The 25,560-nt window shown below is 47.5% G+C and overlaps 1 protein-coding gene across 2 annotated transcripts in view; it reads left to right on the top strand.

Annotated features, from left to right (window-relative positions):
- The first annotated feature begins 1,418 nt into the window (after positions 1-1,418).
- The window catches only part of CHPT1 (choline phosphotransferase 1), a 448,829-nt gene continuing 424,687 nt past the window's right edge, over positions 1,419-25,560 (top strand). For both annotated transcript variants that reach the window (XM_078675086.1, XM_078675079.1), the window contains exon 1: positions 1,419-2,025. In XM_078675086.1, the coding sequence (XP_078531212.1) occupies positions 1,768-2,025 (258 nt within the window). In that variant the 5' untranslated portion in view covers positions 1,419-1,767. The remainder of the gene's footprint in view (positions 2,026-25,560) is intronic.

Genomic DNA, 25,560 nt, shown 5'->3' with positions numbered 1-25,560 from the left:
GTCAGCTGCTCCCCCTCCCTTTCGACCTTGAAGGCCTCCTGGGAGAGTGATGTTGGCCCCTTGGATGAGGACGATTGGCGGGAGGCCCTCGAATCTCCTCGGTGTGCAGCTATAGCCGTCCGTCTTCGGTTCATTCAATTTAAATACCTCCATAGGGCCTATTATACTAGGGATCGGCTGTGGCGTGCGGGCCTCATAGCTACCCCTGAATGTCTGAGATGTGGTGCTGAGAGGGGGACGCTTTTCCATACCGTGTGGTCCTGTGAGAGGCTGACCCGATTCTGGGCGGGTGTGTGGGACTGCCTGTCGGAAGTGCTGGGGTGGGATGTACCCCGTACCCCTAGGCTGGGTCTCCTTCATATTCTGGAAAATGTTGGGGGTAACACTTACAAGCGCCACCTACTGCTGTTGGGGCTCGTGGTGGCTAAGCGTGACCTGGCCCAAGCATGGAAGTGCGAACGTGCCCCCCCCCTGAGTGCGTGGAAGGCAGGGTTGGACTACCTGATGGGTTTAGAATTACCCGTGTTTGAGGCCAGGGGGTGCCCCCGGAAACACTATAAGATCTGGAAGCGGTGGGCGGACTACAGGGATCTGGACCTCGATCCCCCAGCTGACATTGATGATGTGCTGGCCCTTGATGCGGACCCCGGGCCCTAGGCTACTAGCCAGCTCTGACATTGCTTCCGTCTCCTGTTGCTGACTAGCGATCACGTGCACTGGGTTAGGGTGGGATAAGGGGTGGGTAGTCAGAAGGGGAGTTGGGGGATGCTGTTGGGTATGGGTGGGCTGGGGGGGTTTAGGGGCGTGCCCCCTTTTGTTTCCATAAAACTCTGAGTTCGCTACCATGCCTTTCTTTGTCTGTGTTGTTGACAGTCTCCTCCTGACTGTGGAGGGCTGTCCTGACTCTTGTTTGAACTCTTAATAAACACGGTTTTGAAAAAATGATCATCTTAACGTGGATATTTTTAATAATGGTGTGCACTGCAAATATGAAATTGCGTTTTTACACCATTGCAATTTGTACCAATTTTTAGTACTCAACACAAAAAAAATCTTATTTGCATTGTGCAATTCAGATTCTAGATGGATATCGCATGCTTTCCCCTTCTGCCCTGATGACAATTTTATTAGTGACCCAAGAGGCAAGTCGGTTGTCATGTGACTATGGTTATTAAACCATATACAAGAGAAATGTTTGTACAGTGCAGTTCTTGAACTGAATGATTTCAGGGTGCTATTAAAAATGTGATTACTGAAATGGAAGCAGAGGGGGGGGGGGGTAATTACCATAGTAGAAAGCAGAGAATACCAGGCAGAAGTGGATTTTTACATATTCACTATCTTTCGTCTGAATTGCCTGTGGCAATAGAAAATAGGATCGCCGTTTGTCGTCAACGTAGGGAGGGGTCGAAGTCTCGGGGTACCGCGCGGGGGAGGGGGGGTGTGGGGGAGGCTTCTGTCTCCCCACGAATGGGACGCTAGGCTCCGGTCGAGTTTGGCCTGGGTTGCAGGACGGGCACAGTCGTCCTGCCATGCGAAGGAATGCCGGATTGGGGTTTAAAGCTCCCGGTTGTGGACTGCTCTTCCGGGTGCCTGGCTTCCTGCTACCTTCCCCTCCTCCTCTGGCGTGGAAAGAGGCCGGGCCGAGAACGAGAGTAACAACGGAGTGCGCTGGAGACAGACCGCGGGCCCCTGGGGTGAGCCGGAGGCAGGAGCTTGCCGGCTGGGGCGACCGGTGACCTCCCCCTGTAGTAGTACAGTCCCACTATGGCGGGCGCTCTGCCGTCTCACTTCCGCCTGTTGCCCGCTCCGCTCTCCGCCGCCCAGCTCCGCCGGTTGGAGGAGCACCGGTACAGCGCGACCGGCCGCTCGCTACTCGAGCCCCTGCTTCAAGTCTTCTGGGCCTGGTTGCTCGAGCGGATTCCGCTCTGGGTAGCCCCCAACGCAATCACCAGCGCGGGGCTGCTGCTGAACGTGTTTACTTGCCTGCTGCTGGTGTGGTATTGCCCGACAGCCACCGAGGAGGTAAGAACCACCCACCGGAGGGGGAGGACGGGGGAGCATCAATGGCATTGACAGGATTACAACCACCTTTACACCGACACCCTTTCTAACACTTAAAACGCCAGCATGAGGCAGTCTGCAAATGACATCATAGTAAGTGACGTCACAGGAAGTGACCGCACAACCCATGACCCCCACAGGAAGTGATATCCCCAGAAGTGACATCAGAGGTTAACATGTCACGCACGTTTTGCAGCAGGTCTATCATGAGTACATTTGCGCGCATTATGAGATTTAGCAAAGGAGATTTTGCGTCTGGGTTGTGCCAAAAAAGTTTCGCAACACCGGCACAACACTTGAGCCTCAATTTCTACAACTATTCTTTAAGAACTCCACCTCAAATAAGTTGGCAAAAGTGAGAAACATTTTAAAATACATTATGGTGGACAGTAAATCCCAGGGAACACAAATAATAGTAGATAACTTTAGAGGGTAATGTTTTTTCTGGAGCGATTTGCGTTTTCCCTAGTCCCAATTTTGAATTAAAGTAGCGTAAAGAGTCAACGTGTCCCCTGCAAAGCACCCAATCTTGCTTGCGGATAACAGATTTCTAATATATGCAGCTAGGTAAGTGATTTATTGCTTTTAATACAGATCCCTTTCTTACTCGCAGTTCATAATTATAATCCTTCCTAATATAGCACATCAAGCTATACAGGACATGTGACTTCTATACCTCACTGTCTTATGTAATGCATCTTGTACATTGATTAACACATTTATTGGATTTATTTTCAGTGTATAATCTGTACGTGTGATGTATAAACGGTGCTTTGACAACCTGCCATGGGACGAGTAGCGCTATAAAACAAAATAGTGGGATTTTAATTTGTATTTGTGCAAATACTGGAACAGACCAACACATCTGACATTATTACATACCAGAAGTGAACAATGTAAAAAGCATGTCTGATGTATTGTGCAGTAATAACAAGTTATGTTTCTTTTTCCCCCTCCCTTGTATTTATATCTTGGTGTGAGGCTCAGATAGCTCTCTGTCAGCATATTGGAACAAATGGAAGCCTGATGGCTCTTTAAATTCGACCTTTGTCATGTGCCCAGCTGGAGTCTGAAATATGAAATTGATAACACTTTCTCCCTCCCGTATAGCCCCCGTGTTTCCTGGAGAGATCACTCTAAAACTCCAGTTGAGGGCCTCAGGAGGCAAGATTGTGTCTGGTTAAAGAAAGGCACTTGAAAACCGAGAACACACCTGTGGGGTAGCTAGCCCCACCGCAGAGTTCAGGACTGCGCCCCTATGTAAACTATACACAACATTGACACCAACACTCTGGCAGCTACATAATTGGAGCTAACAACACGGTCCAGCTAATGCAACATCACTGACAACACTATCGTCCTGTTTCTGCGGCACTCACAGCTGGCATCACAGAGAACTGGCTCCACAATGCTGCTCTAGAGCACTAACGTTCCATTACCAATACCAACACTAGAACAGCACATACAGCAGTGCAAACACCATACAAATACCCCATAGCACCAAAACTGCCAACTGGGCACTGCTGGCAGTCAACAGAAACACAGCACTAACAAGAGAGCATTGGCAAGCCTACACAGTATTTAGAGTTTATGAACAATGACAACGGCGCTATGAAAGGGAATATATTCGTCCAAACTATAGCTGATAATGTTTGATGTTGGTTTTAAAACATACAGGCTGTTACTGTAAAAAAGAAGGAATAATAGTAACGTCAGTCAGTAACAGGTTATGTCCACAAGGAAGCTTTCCAGGTAGTGGTTGACGCTTGGAGATGTATACAGAGCCTCATCAAGTATTGAAGGAACGAGACCGCATTAAAGAAACATGGTTGAAATCTGATGCGCTCTCAAACAGATACTATGACAATGGGCAGCAATAATTAGTTAATCATAAAATGATTAACTTGAAATTATTCCACTTTGTGAAGTAGTTAGTAGTTAATGATGAAGTTTACGCGAATCACTGAAATGTGGAATAGATAGGAGTATTTTAGGTTTTTGGAGTGAGAGCATTGTGTATACTGTAGCCTTTGCAGAAGCAAATGTTGGAGTTCAGGGGGGGGACTCAGGGGAGCTGGGCGCGAGCCGGTCTCCCCCTGGGTTGTTTCGCACGGTGGGAACGGCCACACAGGTGCAAGGGTTAGGTAGGCAGCGGGCGCGCGGGGAAAGCTATTTATAGGGGTCAGGCCAGGGCGGAAATCAACAGTCCCTGAGGGTGGTGGGAGATAAGGCTATTCTTTGTTGTCCCTCCCACCCTTCCCTTTCTTATTTACGTTTTTTCAGGTTTTTTTCCTCGAGCAAGTCACATTTTCAACAGCGTTGTCCTATATAATTTTTCTGCCACGATAAGACAGGTTCCTGTTATGTAGGTAGAGCTGGTAGGTGGATTTTTTCTGGGGGGTGGGCAGTCTTGAGCGGGATTGTCCATCCTCCAAGAGAGGAGGTGGGGTATACAGTTCACGGGGAAAAGAAAGAGGAAATGAGGGGGATCCTTCAACAGGAGGCAGTTCTTCTGGGTTCGCTTGGGTCAACAATTTTTGGGGCTATGTTTGAAGATATGTAAGATGTTTTGGGGGATTACTTTATTATTTATTATGTAAGATGTTTTGAGAAATATATTATGCACCTGTCTTAATAAAGTGGCCTTTTTCGCTAAAATAAATAAAGAAGTCGTGAGTTATTGTGCGATTGACCCGTGACAATGTTCATTGTAAGAATTTTATTTTGTTGAAGTTATCTTAACGTTATTTACAGTTTATCTACCGAGTGTTTGATTAACTTCCGTAGTTATTGCGCTGCTGTGTTTGATATGTATTTCAAAGCTTTATGTATTGTCATTTTCATTGCTCTAAGTGACTGGCAGGACTACTGTACTTAATTTGTGCAGGTGGGTGAAGTGGGGGTTCATTAGCACTCATCTTTGGGGAGTGGGACTTTTTTTTGCCATCAGATTTTTTGTGCCCCAGAGCAAGAGAAAGGCAGAAAATGGAGGAAGAAGGAGGAAAAGAACCAGTTATAGTGTGATAAAGAGACAAGAAGTGTAGGATAGTGGAAGAAAATTGGATGAGGTGGAATCAAGACTGAGCAGCGTTGGTATTAGGCAACCCCAGCATTTGTCCGACTTCGAAAAATATCAAGGCCTATACTTATTTTAATTTAATTGTTTTTTTGGTGTAATTTATGTTCCAAATTAAGCTGTAACGTGAATGCATGCTTTGATGTACTTATATTGTGGTTTCTTGTGGTGAGTCAGAGGTGTTCTACCCTGACGCTACTGAATGTCAACTGTAAGGCTGTGTTTCTATTTTCGTTGTGGTTCTGCTGTTTAGCAAAAGGCATATTAAATCAGTGACAAGCCATAACATTCTTGGAAATATAGCTGTAAAATCTGATAGGGCGGACATGTGCCTGGGCAATAAAGCTGATGTTTGGTTTGCATGCCAAAAAATGCTTCTTGACCGTGTATTTCTTATTTGGAAAGACATGCTTGAACAATCATTGGCAAAGTCAGTAGGCCTTACGTTGGCTCACCCTGTGAGACTTGATGTAAAATAACTTTATTAAATTTCAGTAGGTAAAGAGAATTGTGCACCACATTCAATGTGCCTAACAACTAGGGCTGCCCAAGAGGTGCATGTGAGATGGTTGCAACAGTGGTAACCTTCAATTGTCAGTAACCTTCAAAGCTCAATAATATACCAGAAGTGATGTTGGACTGCTATAATGCCTGTCATTGCCTTAACATATGTTCTGTGGCGTTAGTCCACTGTAAATACAGCCTCATTCCTCTCTGTGGTCACTGAACTCTTCCTTGAATGGAATATCGGAATGCATAGTTAGGGATACTTTATCCGTATATAAATCTTTTTGTGGTATTTTTGTCCGTTGTATATCCTGCTGACCCGCTCATACGTTATACACCATAGTATGATGTTATTCTGTTATATATCGGCTAGCGTGTTTTGTATTCTAATTCTTTTCAGTGTCACGCAACGTCAGTTTAAAATAAAAAAAAAAAAGCAAACCTAACGCTAGAAACGGTGCACTATACACATGAAGGTTTATAGTAGCTCACTTTCTGCTTTTTACTTCTATGTCAGGAACGAAGGCTTTGGCTTATGCTGCTCTTTCTTTACTGTTAAATTCACAGTAGCCAATAAAAAACGTACAGCTTTAAACTGCATTTCCCATGAGCCTCAACAGCCCATTGACCCATCCAATCACAGTGGTCCTGCTTCCCTATATATGTCAACATCACTAAAGTCCTTTCTCTTTCTTTGCTGCTGCAGTAGCTGAGCTAAGTGATTTCATTTTGGTTGGTATTGTGCCTGGTATGCTCTTTGTGGTATCATATTGCCTATGATTTGGTTTAATATTATGTGGTGATGAATCGTACTCTGCTTTCGAGGCTGTTGCATTTTTGGTTGCCACGTCAACTTCCCAGCGTGGAATGGGAGCGGGGATCTGAGCAGGCGCACCGCTCTGAGTGGAGACTCAGTCCTCTTTCTGTGGTTGCTCTTGCGCATGTATGTGAAGCCGATCCGGTCCTCGGAGTTTCCGATCGGCTTTTTGAGCTGCATGCAGCAAATACACAGCGCTCCGGTCCCCAAAGAACACCAGACGGGGCGATAAGGACTCTGCCCTAGGGATAGATGCAGAATGGCTCCCTCCACCTAAATTTGGCTGGTTTCGGCCTTTTTTTAGGTCGAGGACCTAAAGGCTGCGCTTGCGCAGTCTTTGGTAGGGAGATTTAATGATTTTTAGACAGGGCTTGGGACCCGCCTCTCTCCTCCACCTCTCCTCCATTGGCTGGCTTCCTAAACGGAGGCCAGCCATTGGAGGAGAAGGGAGTCACTCCAAACAAGCCACGTCTTTTTCGGATTCTGGGGCGTGTTTTTTGCATTCTTTCGCCCTGTGACGTCACCCGCCACTCAGAACGCCTAAACACGCCCCCGAATCCGACATTTTCAGATGCTTGCGGCCGCCATTTTTATTTTTTTTAAGTAAGCTTGTTTGGCCTATTAGCTCCCTCCGAGGTTCGGTCTGCCTCGTGGTCGGACCCTCTCCCTCCTGGCCCCGGGCGAGCTGTGGTGCCCGGACAATGATTGTGCGTGTCCCCAGGTGCTGGTATCGAGTGTACTCTCCTCCGTCCTCTCCTGAGGGCGGGTTGCTCGACCTGCTTTGGCGGGGCGGGGCGGGGCGGGGGTCGGCTCCTGGAGGACTATGGCAGCGGCACCCCTCCCTTCTGGGCCAGCACTGCGCTGACCGAGTGGGGGCACAGAGGTGGAGGAATACGGGATACCCCATAGCTGGTGGGAGACTGCTGGGGAAGCGGGGAGAGTAGGCGGTATCTTGGTATGCGTCCTTTCCACCCGCGCGTTCCTCCCACCGTCCGGGGTCTCATCCGGGGAGTTCCTGCATTGCGAGAGTCAGTGGGGGTCTAGGCAGGCTACCGGGAGAGAACGAGGCCAGGTGTGTTCCTGGCTAGCGCTCATCTCTGTTCAAATCCATGCCTGCTGTAGCTGCGAGGCATCGGAGTCTGATGAGCAGTCAAGCGCAACGATATGTGGGTGCATCGCACCCTCCGCTGCCAAGGCACAGCAGAGTGAGGGTCGAGCACCGGTTGCGGGGCCGGTTGGCGCAAGGGGGAAATGCGTCGAACATCGCAGTATTCCCTCTACTGCTCCTTGAAGGTAGAGGGTGTGGCGTAACGGCTTAGGGCCCTCCCTGAAGCTGGGGAACGGTGATCGAGTCTCCGCAGGGACACTCAAACATACTGCTATGCGAGGCATCTCACTGCACGAGAATGCACTTTTACATGAGGAGGTGCTTCGCGCCAAGCATCTAGCCGTCGCATGTTCCAGAGGCTGCCGGGTCCAAGCCTCACAAGGCATGTATCATCGGGGCCTGGGCGCGGCGTGGCTCTTTCCTTCACTCCTGACTATGTGCTTTACAACTGGCATTCCTAGGGGCCCACGTGGGGCACAGGCACGCGCATCGGGATTCAAGGGGCACCCACCTCAGCGTTAGAATGCTGGCGCTGTTTCCAAGATAAGTAAAAATTAAAGCCAGTAAATGTGCTTAGTCACGTCACGGCCAGGATGGCACTGCGCGCGGGCCTCCTTTTGGCTCCATTTAATTGGGCTCAGAGGCGAGGTTGCAGGCATTTAAGGATGTTCGAATCTCTGTGACACAATGGGCGGGGTACTGTCGCTCTCCCAGTGCAGGGTGCTTTGGTGCTGCGTTGGGGCCTGCCCCGTGGTCTAGTAGGCCGCGGGTGGGGGGAGAGAGGGCATTTGACTGCCCAGCAGTAGAGGGACTCCTTAGACGTTGCAACCGGAGCTGCATTGTGTGTTTCACACGCTGTGGGTTTTCTCAGCCTTCAGGTTTTCCCGCATAGAGGGGGTTTTACCCCTCGGCGTGTGGTTCGTCCCATCATGTTTTCAGAAACATAATAGGTGCTCTCGGCTTTCCAGGCGTGGTTAGTTCTTTGATGAGGAACGGCCTTCTATAGACACGCTGCCTGCAAAGCAGTGGACATCGAGAAGCAGAGGCCGGCGGGTTGTTAGAGGAGCATAGGGCAAGAGGGTTTGGGGGTGCTAATGCCCCTGCCCGGTCCCCTCGATGCCCACAGAAGGGTCGCTCGGGTCTGGAGCATTTGTACCGCGGTACTTGTGGTAGTTCTCACCCCCGGGTGCCGCTTCCCTGAAAGATGTGCATTTAAGCGTGTCGTAATCTGGTCCTGGGACGCACATTTATGTGCATGTCGGGGGCAGATTTTATCCTTGGGCCCCACGGCGGTAGACACTCGGGGTGCGGAGTATGTGGAGAGCAGTCCTTGGGGGACATTTAGGATGGCCGGGTCATGTCACGCTCCTGGTGGTGGGTGCGATGTGCCTCGCAGTGGGGGCCGAGTGAGTCATCCCGGCGTGCACTCCGGTGGCACTGTGGCCATGCTGGCTTGTGCGGGGTGCCACCCTCCCCTTTGCTTGCCATCTGGGTTGTGGGTTGGAGCCCAGTGGGGTCACTCATGGCGGGTTTCAAACTTCCGCGCTTGAGCACACCGTGCGGTGTACGCCGGCGTCAGGATCATGCATTTAATCGTAGGCTCAAGGCATGCTTGCGCTAGCGAGGGGTGACTTGCCGGCCTAGGGTACGGTGGATAAGACCGTGCTGTGCGTGAGTCACGGCTGTTCTGCTGATGGCACCAGCTATGCTGTGCTCGTTGCGAATCCCGCTGCGGGCATTCACGGGCACATCTGCGCGGGCCCGATGGGTGGGATCATGGGGAGCTGGGGGTTATGGCCGCGTCATCGTGGTGGGGGGGTTCCGTGCACGATCTTTCCTGAGGCCACGCGGTGCATGTTGACAAAAGTTATATCCTCACAAAGCGGAGCACAGCATTATGCAGCACTAATTAATATCTGCCACTTCATTGCCATAAGTTTAATGCGCAGCAGGAAACCACCATGTCAGAGAGGTTGCCTGAAGCTGGCCTCGTGGTTGAGGGCAAAAGGCACAGTCGGGCACTACCCACTTGGTAGGGTGAACAAACGCTCGATCTGTGGCGATTTTTGTTAGATATATATATATATATATATATATATATATATATATATATATATATGGAGAACTCTCAAACACAAGGACAAACGTTACGTAGGTAACGGTGGCACTGGTTCAAGTACCGGAGCGAAACACAATGTATGAGGTAGCAAACAGTGTGCTACAAGAGAAAAGTGACGGGTGCACGTTGCAATAGAGTACCAAACACAGGTAGAAGGATTATACTTCAAATATGGCAGACTATCAAACCACAAGAACACAGTGGGAGGACACTTCCACAGTCATAGAGAATAGAATTTTCTATAATAAAAGGTCTTCTTTCAGTTAATAGAGAGGGCATAAAAACTTGGAAGTGTCTTTGAAGGAGGAGGACGTGGAGGCCAGTTTTGAAGGCCTGGTGTACACACAGTGGCACTATACGCTGACGACGTCCTTTTCTTCCTCATAGACATAAATAGATCGGGGCCCAGAGTCCTTGAGATAATGCGGGTGTTCGGGGAGGTATCTGGCCTGCACTTGAACATACGGAAATCCACGCTGTGGGTGCTGGGAGGGCGCGGGGGGCAGGGACCCTGGGCGTCAGCGTTGCAAGAGGCGGTTGGTGGCATTAGGTACCTGGGCGTATTCCTGACGGATGTACCTGGGGTCGCTTGGGCCCGCAATGTGGTGCCTGTTTGGGACCGCGTACGGTCAGATATGAAAACATGGTCCAGGATGCCCCATAATATATATGGCCGATCAGCCATATTCAAGATGGTGGCTCTCCCGCGTCTCCTCTCCCAGTTGCAAAATCATCCATACCCCATTGCGCCACAGTGGTTTAGGCAGGTGAACTCGGCATTGGGCCAGTTTCTTTGGGCCGGTGGGGTGGCGAGAGTGGCGCTCCGCACCTCTTTCCTCTCCACGTATTGTGGGGGCCTGGCGACCTCAGACATTTTATCCTACTATCAGGCGTCCCACCTGTTGGTACTGAATGAATGGTGGTATGGGGACCGAGGCGACCCGGCCTATGCCCTTGAGAGGTACCTGATGGATCCGGATACGCTGCACACCATTCTATATTCGGCGGGTATAAGGAAGAGGCTCCCAGTGGTTGCCCAGGTGGTTTTCCGGGTGTGGCGTGGAGCCCTACGCCGTATGGGGTGGTGGAATAAATTAACGAGAGAAACCCCACTGTGGCAGAATGGGCGGCTACCGGCACTGGCGTCCTTACAGGGATTCCGCGGCTGGGATGCCATTGGTATATCGGCGCTGGGCCACGTCATGAAAGGCACGACCCTCAAATCGTTCCAAGCCCTGAGAGAAGAATACGACATGCCTCGAACCCAATTTTTTAAATACCTGCAGCTCCGGCACGCCTTGTCCCCCTCCTTGATAGGCCTAGACTCGTTGCCCGAATTTAGTCCCCTTGAGGCCAAGGTGTTTATGGGAGAATTGGGAAATAAGAAAATATCCAATATATATCAAACTCTGGTTACGCATTTGTTCTTCTCCACTAGATAAGCTACGCTCTGTGTGGGAGGGAGACATAGGTGCCTTGGAGGAGGAAGATTGGAGGGAGGCCCTGGAGGCTCCGAGAGGAGCAGCAATTGCGGTGCGCCTGCGTTTCATTCAGTTCAAATACCTGCTTCGAGCCTATTATACTAGAGACCGATTGTGGAGAGCGGGTCTGATTGCCTCCCCCGAGTGCCTGCGGTGTGGACGCGCGGTGGGCACGTTTATACATACGGTGTGGTCGTGTGAGAAGCTGACAAGGTTCTGGACTGGCGTATGGAATTGCTTGTCTGAGGTGTTGGGCTGGGACCTCCCCCGCTCGGCGAAACTAGGCCTTCTTCATGTTATGGAACAGGTCGGAGGAAATATATACAAACGTCATCTGCTGCTTCTAGGCCTCACGGTGGCCAAAAGAGATGTAGCTCGGGCCTGGAAGGACCCTAGGGCTCCGTTGCTTGAGGTGTGGAAGAGGGGCTTGGACTTTTGTATGGGGCTGGAACGCCCGATGTTCGAGGCCAGGGGCTGCCCCCGAAAACATTTTAAAATATGGAAGCGATGGGCAGACTACAGAGGGCTGTGGCTGGAACCACCAGCGCAACGGGATGCTGATGCAGAACAATTGCTTGTTGACCCTGGGTGAACAGGGGTACACACTGATTGTGATTTCATAAGCCTTTACGTTAGGACCATGTAGACACTGTGCGGGGAAGGGGGTGGGACCCGGGTGGAAAGGTAAGGGGAGGGCGTGGGGGAAGGGAGTTTGGGTATATTCATTTACCTCAAAATGTTGATTGAACTGCTAGTATGTGATGGCTATATATTTGCTCACTGGTCCTCCGGTTCATGGGGGGCAGTGTCCTCTTTGTAATGCTTCATCAACATAATAAAATATGTTCTGAAAAAAAAAAAATCAAAAGTATACACCTTGTGCAATTTTCAGTCTTTGCAATGTTTACCTATGGGAGGAAGAAAACATTCAGCATACAGACAGGTAATATCAACTTACGAAACCAGTCTTCAGGAGTTAAGATCCGTATTGGGCAAAGTTCAGTTCATCACCAGCAGATTACCACCAGCGGCAGAAGGGTGGAAGGGTGCTAATACGATGTTGGGTGCCCAATTCAATGAAGAATGTGGCATTTGGATGGATGCTTCTTACGGGTAACAGCGGCTTTGGGGGGGCGTCTCGGAGAGGGGGGGGTGAAGCGAGGTGAAGCGAGATACGACACCGGGCAAGCACGCCACCTGTCGGCATAGCGGGAGCAGCGATACAATGTACCAGAGGAGGAACAGCGAGATGTGATGGGCAGAATGTCTGCGAGGAGCATCAAAAAATGTGGGGGCCATGGCTAGAATGTCTGGTTAGTGCAGGAGCAACCCTAAGCCAAATCTGATGAAGAATTTATGTGCTATTTTACCTCACATGTTGCGTCGCAGCTCGCCGTTTTGCACGAAAAAGCGGATTTGGAATGTTGATTTTTACCGCAAGGCACCAAATGCCACAGTTTTGAGTTTCACCTGTTTAGGGTGCCAGATGATTCCATATTGTCGAGCATAGTGGTCCAGTTATAGGTCATACATGCCAACACACACGATTCACGCGGGGAAATCTATATTTTTAAAGCCAAAGGTCGCTTTATTCTAGTTTTCTATTGCTTGAAATTACCCACATTTAAGTGTACACCAATGGAACCATTAATTCCCCTCGATTTATTTTTCAAAACCTCCCTACTCACTTCCAAATGTTGGCATGTATGTGTTTTCCATTTACAAATAATTGTTTTCAGGCTTATTGGCCCAATTGGATCACTTGAAACAACCCAAGACTACAGCTCCCAATTGGATCGCTTGAAACAAACCAAGACTACAGCTCCCAGAATGTTAAAAGAATACCCAGGACAGGAAAATTGAGTCCCTGATGGGTCGCCACCTAGCTGTTTTTAGTTTTTTTTTGTAGGTGGCTCTATGTGTGGGTGGCTCTGTCTGTGTGAGGGTGGCTCTGTAGGTGGCTCTGTGTGTGTGGGTGGCTCTATGTGAATGACTCTGTGTGGGTGGCTCTGTTATTGTGTGGCTCTGTGTGGGTGTAAATGCAATAGGTCATGCATTTGCGAGCGATTAAGCTATTGACATTGTAAATGACAATGCCATTTATTTAACGATTAAGCTATTGGCAATGTAAATGACAATGCCATTTATTTATGATTTAGAAAAAAAAAAGTCATGAGCAATGCCAATAGCTCTACCTTTAATAATGCAGAGACCATTGCATTGTAAATGCTTGTTCTGTTTTCCTGCCTGTCAGACTCTGTTACAAATGCTCTGGTGCTCATTCCTCCCATAACCTCTTTCAACCCCTTACCGCATATTTCCTTGAAGCAGCATGGCGTACTACGCTGATGATTTGATAATTATGTGCCGGATTCTGTTAATCGCGCCCTCGTTAGCGATTTGAGGCCTTTCACGCAACCACTAGTCTGTTATGGGCAGCCTGAGTTAGGAGTGTCCTCTGGAGACTTCTTTGCCAGTAATGTTGCAACCAATACTGGGGGCTGCACCCAAAAAGCCTGAGCTCGGGGTTCCTCTTCTATCTCAGACGTACTCTCTCAAATTGCTGCCTCAGTCCTTTGGGACCATGAATATGGTGCCATTCCGCCACACGGTTCATCTGGGCTTTCCGGGGGTGCTACTCCCCTTCTGACGAATGTGTCTTCTATGTCCTCCTCCCCACCGTCAGATTCAGACGTTTTTCAAGAGAACCACAGGCCAGCATCAAAATGCAAGACTCGCCATGCCTCTACTGATTTCCCACCGGCAGGTTATAAGAATCTGTTGTTGGAACATATAAATATAATCCATCCCCAGTCCACGGAGTGGGTGCTCTTTTCTGGAGGTGGTGCACTATGTCCAAGACAGGTTAGGCAAGGGCTTTGAGCGCAAAGTGTGCAATACCCTGCGGTCAGAAGGCCCTCTACCATCTCTACTCAGCAAGATGGCAGAGACGCTAGAATTAGATCCTAACATGGTGACCCTCCTTAAAAAGTTTGCTGAGGACCCTAAAAAGGGTCTAGACACGCATGGCGTGGATGCCAAGAGAAATTGCTTGACCTTTTCGAACCCCTCACTAAGATTTTCGACCTGGCCATACAGGCGAAGGATGCTAACTCACAATTGGATCCAAATTAAATTCTGGAAGGGGTTCAGAGACTGTTGGGCCTCCTCTGCAATGTTAATTGTGCTATGTCCATTGAACGTAGGAAATTGTTTCTGGTTAGGATTAATCCCAAACTGGTGGAATTGACCTTCACGGATACTGTCACTTTGTCAAATGGTTTGGTATTTGATGACACATTTGTAAAAGATCTAGAGAAGTATGTTGCCACATTCTCTGCTTTGGACAAGGGCCAGAAGTCGATGAAGAAGGTGTTCCAGAGTGGCCTTTTGCCAGGGCCGGGCTGTTTCGAGGCCGGGCGCTAGGCCAGGGATTCAACCAGGCTTCTAGAGGTTACTATCCGAGAGGAAGAGGTACTCGCTCCACATTCCCCAACTTCTCCCCCACCCGCAATAGAAGAGGTGTAGTAGTCTCGCCCAGCGAATCGGCTATTGGGGCGGTAACATCGCCACCGATTCCACTTACACAGGTGAGAGTTATTTCAGCCTCCAAGGCCTTGATGAGGCAGCATATTGAAAGCGCCTTTCCAAAAGGGCTTTGGTACAGACGGATCTGCACCCACAGTACAATATTTTTGGTTCATAAAAAGGACTGTGGCTTCCGTCTAGTCCTAAATCTCAAATATTTAAACTCCTGGATAGTGTATCGCCACTTCAAGATGGAAGGCATGCACTTGCTATGCGATCTTTTGCAAGAAGAAGATTGGATGGTCCAGTTAGACCTCAGGTACGCTTATCTGGCAGTTCCCATCTTTTCACCACATAGAAGATTTCTCCAGTTTCAGTGGTGCCATCTTTGGTACGAGCTCACCGCCCTGCCCTTTGGTCTGCCTCGGCTCCTTGGTGTTTCACCAAGTTGCTTCGTTCGGTGGTCCAGTTATCTGGACAATAGTCTCGTCATTGTGCAGAGCAGGGATATGGTTCTTCTTCATCTCTCTTGGGCGATCCACCTCCTTTATGATCTGGGATTCATAATCAATTCAGAGAAGTCAAATATGATCCCTTCCAATGCTCGGGAGTTCCTGGGTTTTCAGGTAGATTCTGTCAAGGCCCAACTTCTATTGCCATTGAAGAAGAGAATTTTTATCAAGAAGGAGTTGAGGAGAGCGCTTGCCTCTCCAACTGTATTGTTGAGGATGCTGGCTCACTTAGTGGGCCTTTTAGCGCCTTCCATTGAGGCGATATTTGTGGGTCCCCTACAGAGATTAAAAATCTTGCATCTTCAGAAGGGATTTTCCTATTCGGAGTGCACAGAGATATCGGAAGAGGCCAGGACAAAGATGTCCTGTTGCTGGATCACATGGATGCCTGGAACGGCAAAGCGATGTTTGCTTCAATTGTGGAGGTGATAGTAGAGTCAGATGCCAGCCGATGGCACGGTAGCCCTAGCCAGTCAAACTGAGGGTGTGAAGGCAGCCCCGCCGAAAACCTGTTTTCTATCTCTCATTTGCCTTCGCCGGGGACTAGGGGCCTGTAGACTTAGGCCTTTCTTGTGTTGAAGGGGTCATTAATATTGGGTGCAGCAAAATTAAGGAGATTCTCCTTGCAGAACGTACCCCTCTTGTTGAGTGGCTCAAAGCTGATGAGGCTCAAATTGCCTCCATTTCGGACAAACACCGTCGGGAGTCTGATGATCAGAAGGCGCCCTTGGCCCTGCTTGCAGACCAGGCCGCCCCCCTCCTGCCGCATAGCACCACCTGTGTGCCTCTGCCTTCCCCCTCGCTGCCGATCTCATCAGGAGTTCAATCCTGCTCTGCCGTCCATCAGCTGTCCCCTGCAGCCTTGCCATTTCTGTTCCAACGAAAGACCACCGGCGGCCGATCCTTCTCCTACCTCGCCGCCAAGGACTGGAACACTCTCCCTACCCACTTACGGCAGACCCAGGACCTGCTCACCTTCAGAAGACTTCTCAAGACCTGGCTCTTCGAGCATTAGCGGCAGCCCCCCCCTCAGCGCCTTGAGACCCTCACGGGTAAGTAGTGCGGCTTTACACGTTCCTTAATCGATTGATTGATAGAAGGCAAATGATCATAAGACCGTTATTACACACTCGCTTCTGTTAAGCAGCACTGGGACCTCGCCTATTTCAGGAACAACTGATGGGGTCACCTCCATCCAGGCTAATAACAGTCTTCTTGTCACAAAGTCCTTGGGCAACGCCCTTACTTATGTGGGATTCGTTTGTTCAGGGGGAGGCAGAAGGGGGAGCAGTGCTCCTGCTGGTGCTCTTGGAGACTTCTGGTTGGAGGGGGTTTTAAGAACAGTTCCACCAAAAATGAATCTCCTGCCAGCAGTATGTTCTGATGTGGATGTTATGATTGGAGTACCCCTTTTGCACAAGGGGCTCTCTGAGTCCAATGAGGAACTAAGTAATAAAGTATGGACTGGCTGGTGCGCTCAGAGGGTTCTCGTTTACATTTGCTAAGGATGTCTTGCTGACTCGCAGAGAAGGGTGGTTTGGGCCTGGCCAGTGATATCTGGGGTGATTAAATTGTTGTCAACTTAAGATCTCCTTTTTTAGCGCACAGCCTTTTGTTTGGTCCTACCAGTGGAAAAGGGAGGAGGAGAAATATAAACTTGGTTTGTCTTGACTTCTTTTACTGACATTGTTTTGTGTCTCGGGAGCCTCGTAGCCGTCACTCAGCCTATCCCTTATATATTATATTAATAACACATGACAGTAATCCGTTGAGCTCCCCTTGTGTCCCTAATGTGCCAACTTTAGCTGAGGTGCAGCCTGAATCTCAAGCCTGTATTCCGCTGTCTAACCGCTTTAATGTCCTCTTCAAAGTGGATTGACACACATACGAAACCCCAGAGAATAACTCAGCGATGTCCCTTTCTCTCCATGATACCACTGACAGTCTGGGTGTCAGGGCTGTTAGGGAAGGTCTTGCATATAACTACAGGGTCAGTTCCTTTACCCTGTTGAACTGGAACATCACTGGCTTAAAAGATTAGGTCACTAATCCGTCATGGCTAGACTTTATTGCAAAATGTGATATTGTAGCTCTTCAAGAAACATGGGTTACTTTTGATCCTTCTTGCCCTGGTCTTGCATGTTACTTATGCCGGGCTGTCCCCGCCTCCCCCCCCCCCCCACATGAAGATCAAAGGGGGGACTTTCGATATGGATACATCTGAATTTCGAGATGGAAGTTCCACTGCTAGATGCGGGAAGATCGGCCTTTATGACTCGGTATATAAAGGATAGCCTCAGTGCTTTTAGCTTTTATTTAATCAACTTTTACAAAAATGATTTTTCTAATTTGGTATGCACTCACTTTTTATTTGCTTTTCTAGCAGATTTGAGACCCACTTGAACCAAATGCATGACACAGCTTTATTATCTCTTTTGTGGGGATTTTGCTAAGCTTGGGACTAACTTGAAGGCACAGGCCTAGGGTGAAATCTGATAGCGGGGTAGGAGCGTTGTAGGTATCTTGATGAATTCGATTTAATTAATCTTGCTGAATTGTTTAATATTTATGTGGCAACACCATTCTCTTTTAGAGGGAATGGTAGGGCCTCAGTCATTGATAATATATTTGTAACAAGAAAGTTCTCAACTTGGTTCTCACAAGGTACCATCTTAAATACAGAATGGGGCAATCATAATGCTTTATTTGTTGTCAGCCATTTTACAGTAATTAAAACCACTCCCCCGGCGACTATGATACCCATCACACAGCATAGCACGGATAGATCAAGACTTGTATGGCACTTGAAAGACACAGAGGCTACTCTTGCTACAATGACTAAGGCCTATGTTTTAACTTTTTTGAGCTGCCTATCTAATATGCGGGGAGATGAGATGTTAGTTTATTTTGACCCCCAATGTGAGTATTAGGCATCTCCTATCACAGCCAGTTAGAAGTAGGTAGATGTACCCACGATGGTTTGGCTCCCCTTGCTCCACGGCAAATTGTAGATTGAGGACATTTCTTATTATCATCCCAAAAGATTCCATTGCGGTGTGGGAGGCCCATAGAGACAATAAAAAACACCCTGGAAACATAGAATAAGGATCCGAATAAGAGGGATTGGGTGCTTTTGGATAGTGCGGCGTCCACCAAAGATAGTAAAACCTTCTGGGATGCAGTTTATAAGCTTAAACCTAGGGACTCCCCACCCAACACTCTTTTGAACTGTTGTGTTCCAGGCACAGCTTGGCTTAAGCATTTCAGTGCAATTTATCTGGTAGAGGACGGGTGCTTGAGGGAACAGCTGAGAAACAAACTGTTGCATTCTCCTGTTATATCAGGTACTTTTCATGAAGTCATGACAGCTATTAGGCAAAGTACGAGTAATAAAGCGCCGGGGCCGGATGGGGTCCTCATGGACCTTATTAAGTGTAATGTGGATCTTTGAGGGTGTTTAATAACTGCCTAAGTAGAATATTCTCTACCTCCTGGTCCCTCCCTATTATAGTCCCCGTTTTCAACAGGGGGAATCACATGTCTCCTAAATTTTAGTGTCCCATTTTGCTTATTGACGGTTAAGATCATCAGGTAGGTGGTTTTCAATCGCTTGAAGCAGTGGGCTAATTCTAATGACATCTTTTGTCCCTTTCAATATGGTTTCCAACAAGGACTGGAAAACAGTGGAGCAGTGCTTTAATTTGAACTTTATTATAGGTAGATATACGACAGCTAAGCTCTGTCCACTGTACCTGGACTTTATGGACTTGTCAACAGCCTTTGACTGTGTCTGTAGATTTAAACTTTAACTTTTGTTGCAGGACGTAGGTGTTTAGCTGGCATGGATTAATATTTTTGAATACAAAATATGAAAACCTGAAAGCGAATGTACATATGGCAGGTAGGGAGAGCTGTCTGATAACACCATCTTAGCTCTTTGGGTTTACCAAGGATGAAACTGGGCCCCTTGCTTTTTATCATTCATATCAACAAACTGTGTCCTGCCCTGGCTCAAGCTTCTAGAGACATTCCTATGATCTCCAAGGTACCAGTACGGTTGCTGCTTTATGCCAATGATGCGGGCCTTCTGGCTTGAACACTGGGGGCGCTCCACCTGCTGGTGGAATCCTTCATATCTTTTATGAGTGATCTAGACCTGGCTACAAACATTTCGAAATCATACATAATGGCGCGTGGTCCTGTAAAGTAAAATATTTTTATCTTAAAGGTGAAGGAACAAACACTGGGTTGCGTGAATGATTTGAACTTTTTTAGACTCTCTGGTTCTTGGCAACCACAGGTTTCCCATTCCCGCCAGAAGCTCTGCAGGGTAGCGGTGCACTATTTATCCTACCACTAGCACCAGGTAGGGGGCTAGTTTCCTCATTCCTGAATGTTTATAACTCCCAGTGTGTACCTGCGGCGTTATATGGAGCCAAGATCTGGGGGAGTTATGATGTTACCATTTTGCAACCGGAGGAAAATCATATCTGTAGAGCAGCTCTTGGCCTGCCCCCCACAAGCTTGCATTTTGGTATGCATTCAGAGCTTAATCTGCAGTACATCTCTGACAAAGTTAAGTTTGCACCTGTGTTACTCTGGGTCAGCATGTGGGTCAACACAGAGCCAGGCTTGTCATATATATTAATACTGCTTGTCTCAAATTGGATAAGGGGCTTTCGATTCCCTTGGCTTACTTGTACAACAATTTGAGAGAATAAATCTTCTAGATTAGTTAATGCAACCTCGCTCTTTGAAAAAAGTGACAAGCTGTTGATTAAGTGCCACTTAGGTCTCGCCTAGCGATGCTGCACATGCGCTGTTCTCCTTGGCGAGATCTATTGTCGTGATTTTTCGGCGGAAGGGGGACAGGAGATGTGTGCGCGCCCGTGTGAGAAAGTGCCACCTTTCTTGCATTGGTATTCCCCACTTTTTGCTGAACTGCTGATGTGCTTTGACTGAGTGTGCACTGGGCTCCTGCCAACCAGGTACCCAGGGCCTGTGTTCCTTCCCTAAAGCTGTATTGAAACAAAACCCAACTGGCACCTCTGGCCACCTATCAGCCCCTAGTAAATGGTACCTGGTGATCAGAGAAGACCCCCTAAGGGCTGCAGCACTTATTGTGCCACCCTTAGGGGCCCTGTACCCTGACACCCACACACTGCCTTTGCAGGCTGAGTGGCTGAGTACAGAACTAAACAGAGAGTCGACATGGCACACATCTCTGTGTGCCGAACCCACTGCCCTGGCATACTTGTCACCCCTCTAGCTGGGTGCCCTATGCCAGTGGTGTGAGCACAGGTGCATGAGCCCTATGCCCCTACACTACCCAGAGACATTCCTGGGCACTGTAAGTGCAGTGATGCCATTAAGAGTATATGGTGCTGGAAGGTTGTCATTTCGAACTCCACAGCACCATAATGGCTACACTGAAGACTGACAAGTTTGGTACCAAACTTCTCAGCACATTAAACCCGCACTGATTCCAGTGTGGGATTTAATGTAAAAAGCACCAGAGGGCATCTTAGAGATGCCCCCTGAAAACCTAACCTCCAATCCACGTCTGGTCTGAGTGGCTGCAGTGGCTGCCACACAGCAAACATGTTGCTGGACCCCTGGGTGGAGAGCCCCCCTCTTCTGGGCCTGCAACAATGCACATCCTGGGCGAGGTGCTAGGTCTCCTCCCCCAGGATGGGCAGGGGGAAGCTTCAAAGGCATACTGCCTCTGTGAGCTTCTCCAGACCATTTGCTGTACTCAGCAACTGGCCCCCACCAGTTCCAACCCCCACTCTGGCGGGAAGACTGGCGGGAAACCCTAAGTCAGGAAGGGGGGTGTGCTAGCCTGTGCCAACCCCACCTCTCAGGTGGGAGAGGCGAGGTGAAGCACGACCCTGGGCTCCGGCCATCTTGAAGCTGGGGAGCCATGCCCAATCACAGCTAGGCTCCTGCCCCCCTCCCACAGGAGAAGGGCAGGCTAGGGGGTGTACCCACCCCAGGACAGGGACCTATTGGTCCCTGCCCTTGCCCTACCTGTAATGCCCCTAAATTTTGTATTTAGGGGCATCCTGAACCATCCTTCCTCAGATCCAGATCAGAAAAGAAGAAAGAAGATCAAGAAGAAGATGACCCGCCGTGCAGCTGCTAAAAACAGGACGACACCCACTGACTTGGCCCCAGCCCTACCGGCCTGTTGATCCTGGAACCTGCTCCTGCTTAATCCCGGCGAACTACTTATAACTAGTAAGATTGCAGCTGAGCATATGTTTCCATTTGTTTTTATTGGAAGTGCGATTTTGTTTGTTAGCTTGCATTTTAAAAATGCACCATTGTTGTTTATTCAGCTTTTTAGTGTGAAATAAAACATCCAACTGCTCTTAAGAGGCCTGCAGGCGGTGCGTAGCTCTCAGTAAATTTACAAACGAAACAATGTCTCTCATGTACCCTTCCACTGCTCCTCACATGTGTCACTCTGCCTTATGCCATGTTTCAAGGTATTGTATTGTAATTGCATTTATATAGCTATTACTACCCCTGACGAGGCGTCAAAGTGCTTTTTCGGCGAGTAGCTTGCTTCCCTGGAACGTAAAAAGGATTAGTGATAAATTAGTATAGTGAAATGTGAAAGTAATTTGAGTGGTGGATATGTTAGTCAGTAATTTGGATTCAGAAGCTTAGTGGAGGGATAGAAGAGGGAAAAGGTTTGCATTTATATAACGCTCGCTACTGATGTTGACATGTTTTTTTCAGCGAGTAGCGTACTACTCCGGAACCCATAAGTGATTAGTGGTGAATTAGTATAGTGAAATATGAAAGTAATTTGAGTGGTGGATATGTTATCCAATTATTTGGATTGAGAAGGATAGTGAAGGGATAGAAGAGTGAAGGGATAGAAGAGGGAAGGATTTAGACATTTTTTGTTTTGGAGGTCCTAGCAGTAGGAGGAGGCTTGGGATGAGTAAAAGGGTTGTGAAGGGGGAAGAGTCAGAGGGAAGGGTTTAGAAAGGCTTGTTTTGGGGGATCAGAATAGGAAAAGAGGTATGAGATGATGCAAGGAGGGGTAGAGTAGGGAAGAGTTTGGAAAGGGTTATTTGGGGATCATAGTAGTGGTATCGGGGTTGGTATAAATTAGAGAGCGGAAGTAGAGGGTGTATAGAGAGAGGTATAGGGTAAGAAAATGGGTAGTGCATTGGATATGCTGAATTCGAAGAAAAGCAATAAATATATACATCCATAAGTACATGGAAGGTATATACATGCATAAAAGGAAATAAGGATACGTAGGTTAAAGATGCATTAACTAAACTCCGGCTTTCAAGTGTTGGTTTACCTAAAATGTATTTTATTTATTTTTTGTAATGCAATAAGGAAGCAATCGTAGATAAAAAGTTATGATAAAAGATGTACTTATTTATGTAGTCACTTATATATATGTTAAAAACATAGAATAATGTAACTAACAGTAATATGTACATTTGTTTCGCAGAACTAATGTATATCTATATATTTTTTTTAAAATATAATTATTCTACACGTTTATACAATACACATATATAGCTACATATCTATAGTACAAATACATGCTTAAATTCAGAGGGATATGCTGTATATTTCTGTTTGTTTATGGTGCTTATGTGGGGAAGAGCCAATTCCTGAGTAGTTTTCTGAAGATAAGGTGGTTCTCCGTGGATCTTATGTTAGTGGGTAAGGAGTTCCATAGTTTGTCTGCTTGAACAGAGGAGGATATGTCACCCATGTTTTTTTTCTTGTATCGCTTTGTGGGTGATACAAAGCAGCTTGAATGTGAATCTTCTGGCAACCGGTAACCAATGCAGGGTTTTCAAGGCAGGGGAGATGTGGTCTTGCGGCTTTATATGTTCGAGTAGTCTGGCAGCAGAGTCTGAATCCGTTGTAGTCTTTTCATGGTCGTTAAAGGTGATCCGTGGTAGAGGCTATTTCCATAATCGAGTTTGGACAGAACAAGGGATAAGGTAGCTTGGACGTTGTGTGGAAATCCCAAATGGGGGAAAAGGCGTTGCAGAGTTCTTATAGTAAAGAAGCTTGATCTTGCTAGTTAGTCCACTTGGGCATTCATCGATCGCTTGCAGTCCATGGTCATTCCGAGGTTTCTTACTTCCTTCGATACTTTAGGGGATGTTCCCAGATCATCAGGCCAGGCGGCGAGCGGGTCATAATGTTTCCAATCGCCACATGTGAGTATTTCTGTTTTGGAAGCATTTAATTTCAGATCGCTTCACGTCATCCATTGATCCACGGCTCTGAGACAACTGGAAATTGGAGAGTCTCCAATGTCTTTAGGGCATTCCAGTTCAAGGAATATTTGCGTGTCATCTGCATAGTTATAGCACGTGAGGTGAAATTGATTGATCAGTACCAGTAATGACTTCATGTAGATGTTAAAAAGCATGGGCGAGATGATAGAGCCTTGAGGGACCCTGATTTTGTGGAGCAAGGTTTGGATGAGAAAATTGGGGAATGGATAACATTAGTTCTGTAGCGAAGGTAGGATGCGATCCATTCTAGAGCAGTCCCCTCTGTGCCAGCTTTGTAGAGTCTTTGTATCAGAGTCTCATAGTCAACTGTGTCAAAGGCAGCTGAGAGGTCCAAGAGAAGTAGCGCAGCAATCCAGTTGCGGTCAACTGTGTCGACCATGTCATCCCAGATGGCAAGAAGGGCAGATTCCTTGCCTCTTCCTGGACGAAATCCTGTTTGGAAGTCTGAAAGTATGGCATTCTTTTCAATGAATTGTGACATCTGGACGAACGCTGCTCTTTCTCTCTGTTTGCAGAGGAAAGGTCCATTAGAAATCGGCTTGCAGTTGTCAGGGTTCAGCGGGTCCAAGTTTGTTTTCTTCAGTAATGGGCGTATGTATGATTTTTTGAGTTCTTCTGGAAATAGTCTGGTAGTTAAGGAGTTGTTGATGATTCTTCTTACTGGAGTGGCAGCACAAGTTGTTAGAAGAATTGTCTTGAAGTTTTGCGGTGGACATGGGTCAGAAGAGCTGCCGGCAGGCCTACTTGCTTTGACCAGGTCCATAAATTCATTGTGTGAAATGTGTTGGAAGGAACGGAGAGGCTGGGTTAGAGTATTCTTGGATTGTTGTTTTGGAAGGGGCAGTGCTGGTGCTTTGTTTTTGTTTTAAGTATGAGTCCAACGTGTCTCCTTTGGCCTTGTAATGATTTGCCAGTTTGTCTTTGAAATCTTGAGTAACGGTATGAGCTCCTTCAAGGCAATTTAGTTTATGAAACATATTGAGTATTTTATAGAAGTCTTTATTTGCACATTTAGCATTTTGAATTCTGTCTGAATAGTATCTTTTCTTTGCTTTTTTGATTGCTGACTTGTATAATCTGTTAATTTTCTGTAGGCGAAGTCTGTCTTGATTGGCATTTGTTTTGAGTAAAGCACGTTGCAGCTTTCTAATTTGTTATGTCTTTTATCTCTGTATTTCTTCATGGTGCTTGTTTTCTTTTGTCCTGTTGTGTTTTTTAGTGGTATCAGGATATCAAAAGCTTCCTGTAGCCACTCATATAGTTTTTGAACAGAAGTTATTGTTTCTAGATCTGTACTGGATGTTAGTTGTGTGTCTTAAGTGTTCCAACTTGAGTTTGGTCCACGGTCGATAGGTGGATGCAAGTAAGATGGTTTTAGGTGCATCGCTTAGTGTTGTGTTATGTCGGAAAGCAAGCAAATGGTGGTCTGACCATGTGACCGGAGTTATAGTTTGAAAGGGAACCAGTTCGGTATTAGCAAAAATGACATCTAGGATGTGTGTGGTCGATCTGATGAAGGTTCAGTGCGTCTAGGCCAGCGATGATTGTATTTGGATGGGGCATATTGGGTTAGTCAAATCCAAATGTTGAGGTCACCCAGAATACATAGGTTGGAGTGTACTAGAAGCATGTCTGGGAATGTCGCATTGCTAGGTGGAGGTCTGTAAAGGAGCAGGAAGTTATAGGAGGAAGACAGTGTAGGATTGCATCTGGTGAAAAGAGCCTCACAATTTTTATGGAGACATAGTCAACCTTAGTGCTATGTAATGTTTGCCTGAACACAACCACTAGGCCACCTCTTTTTTTGCCTATACAATTTTGGGTGATCGTTTTGATAGACTAGAGGAAGGGAGTCATGCAGGACTGGATTCATATCATCTCCCAAACATGATTCAGTTATGAATAGTATGTCTGGTTTTGCGTCTAGAAGTGAGAAGGTTGTAGATGTGAACTTTGTTTTTGAGAGCGATCGAGCATTTATTAGTAGACAGTCTACAGAATGTGCTTTGGCGATAGTGTGACTTTGTTTTGTAGATGAGCGAGCAGTATTTTGTTGG

This window comes from Lissotriton helveticus, chromosome 1_1, assembly GCF_964261635.1.
Source record: "Lissotriton helveticus chromosome 1_1, aLisHel1.1, whole genome shotgun sequence".
NCBI lineage: Eukaryota > Metazoa > Chordata > Amphibia > Caudata > Salamandridae > Lissotriton > Lissotriton helveticus.
The sequence above is the reverse complement of the archived record's forward strand: the minus strand, read 5'-3'. Positions and strand labels throughout refer to the sequence as shown.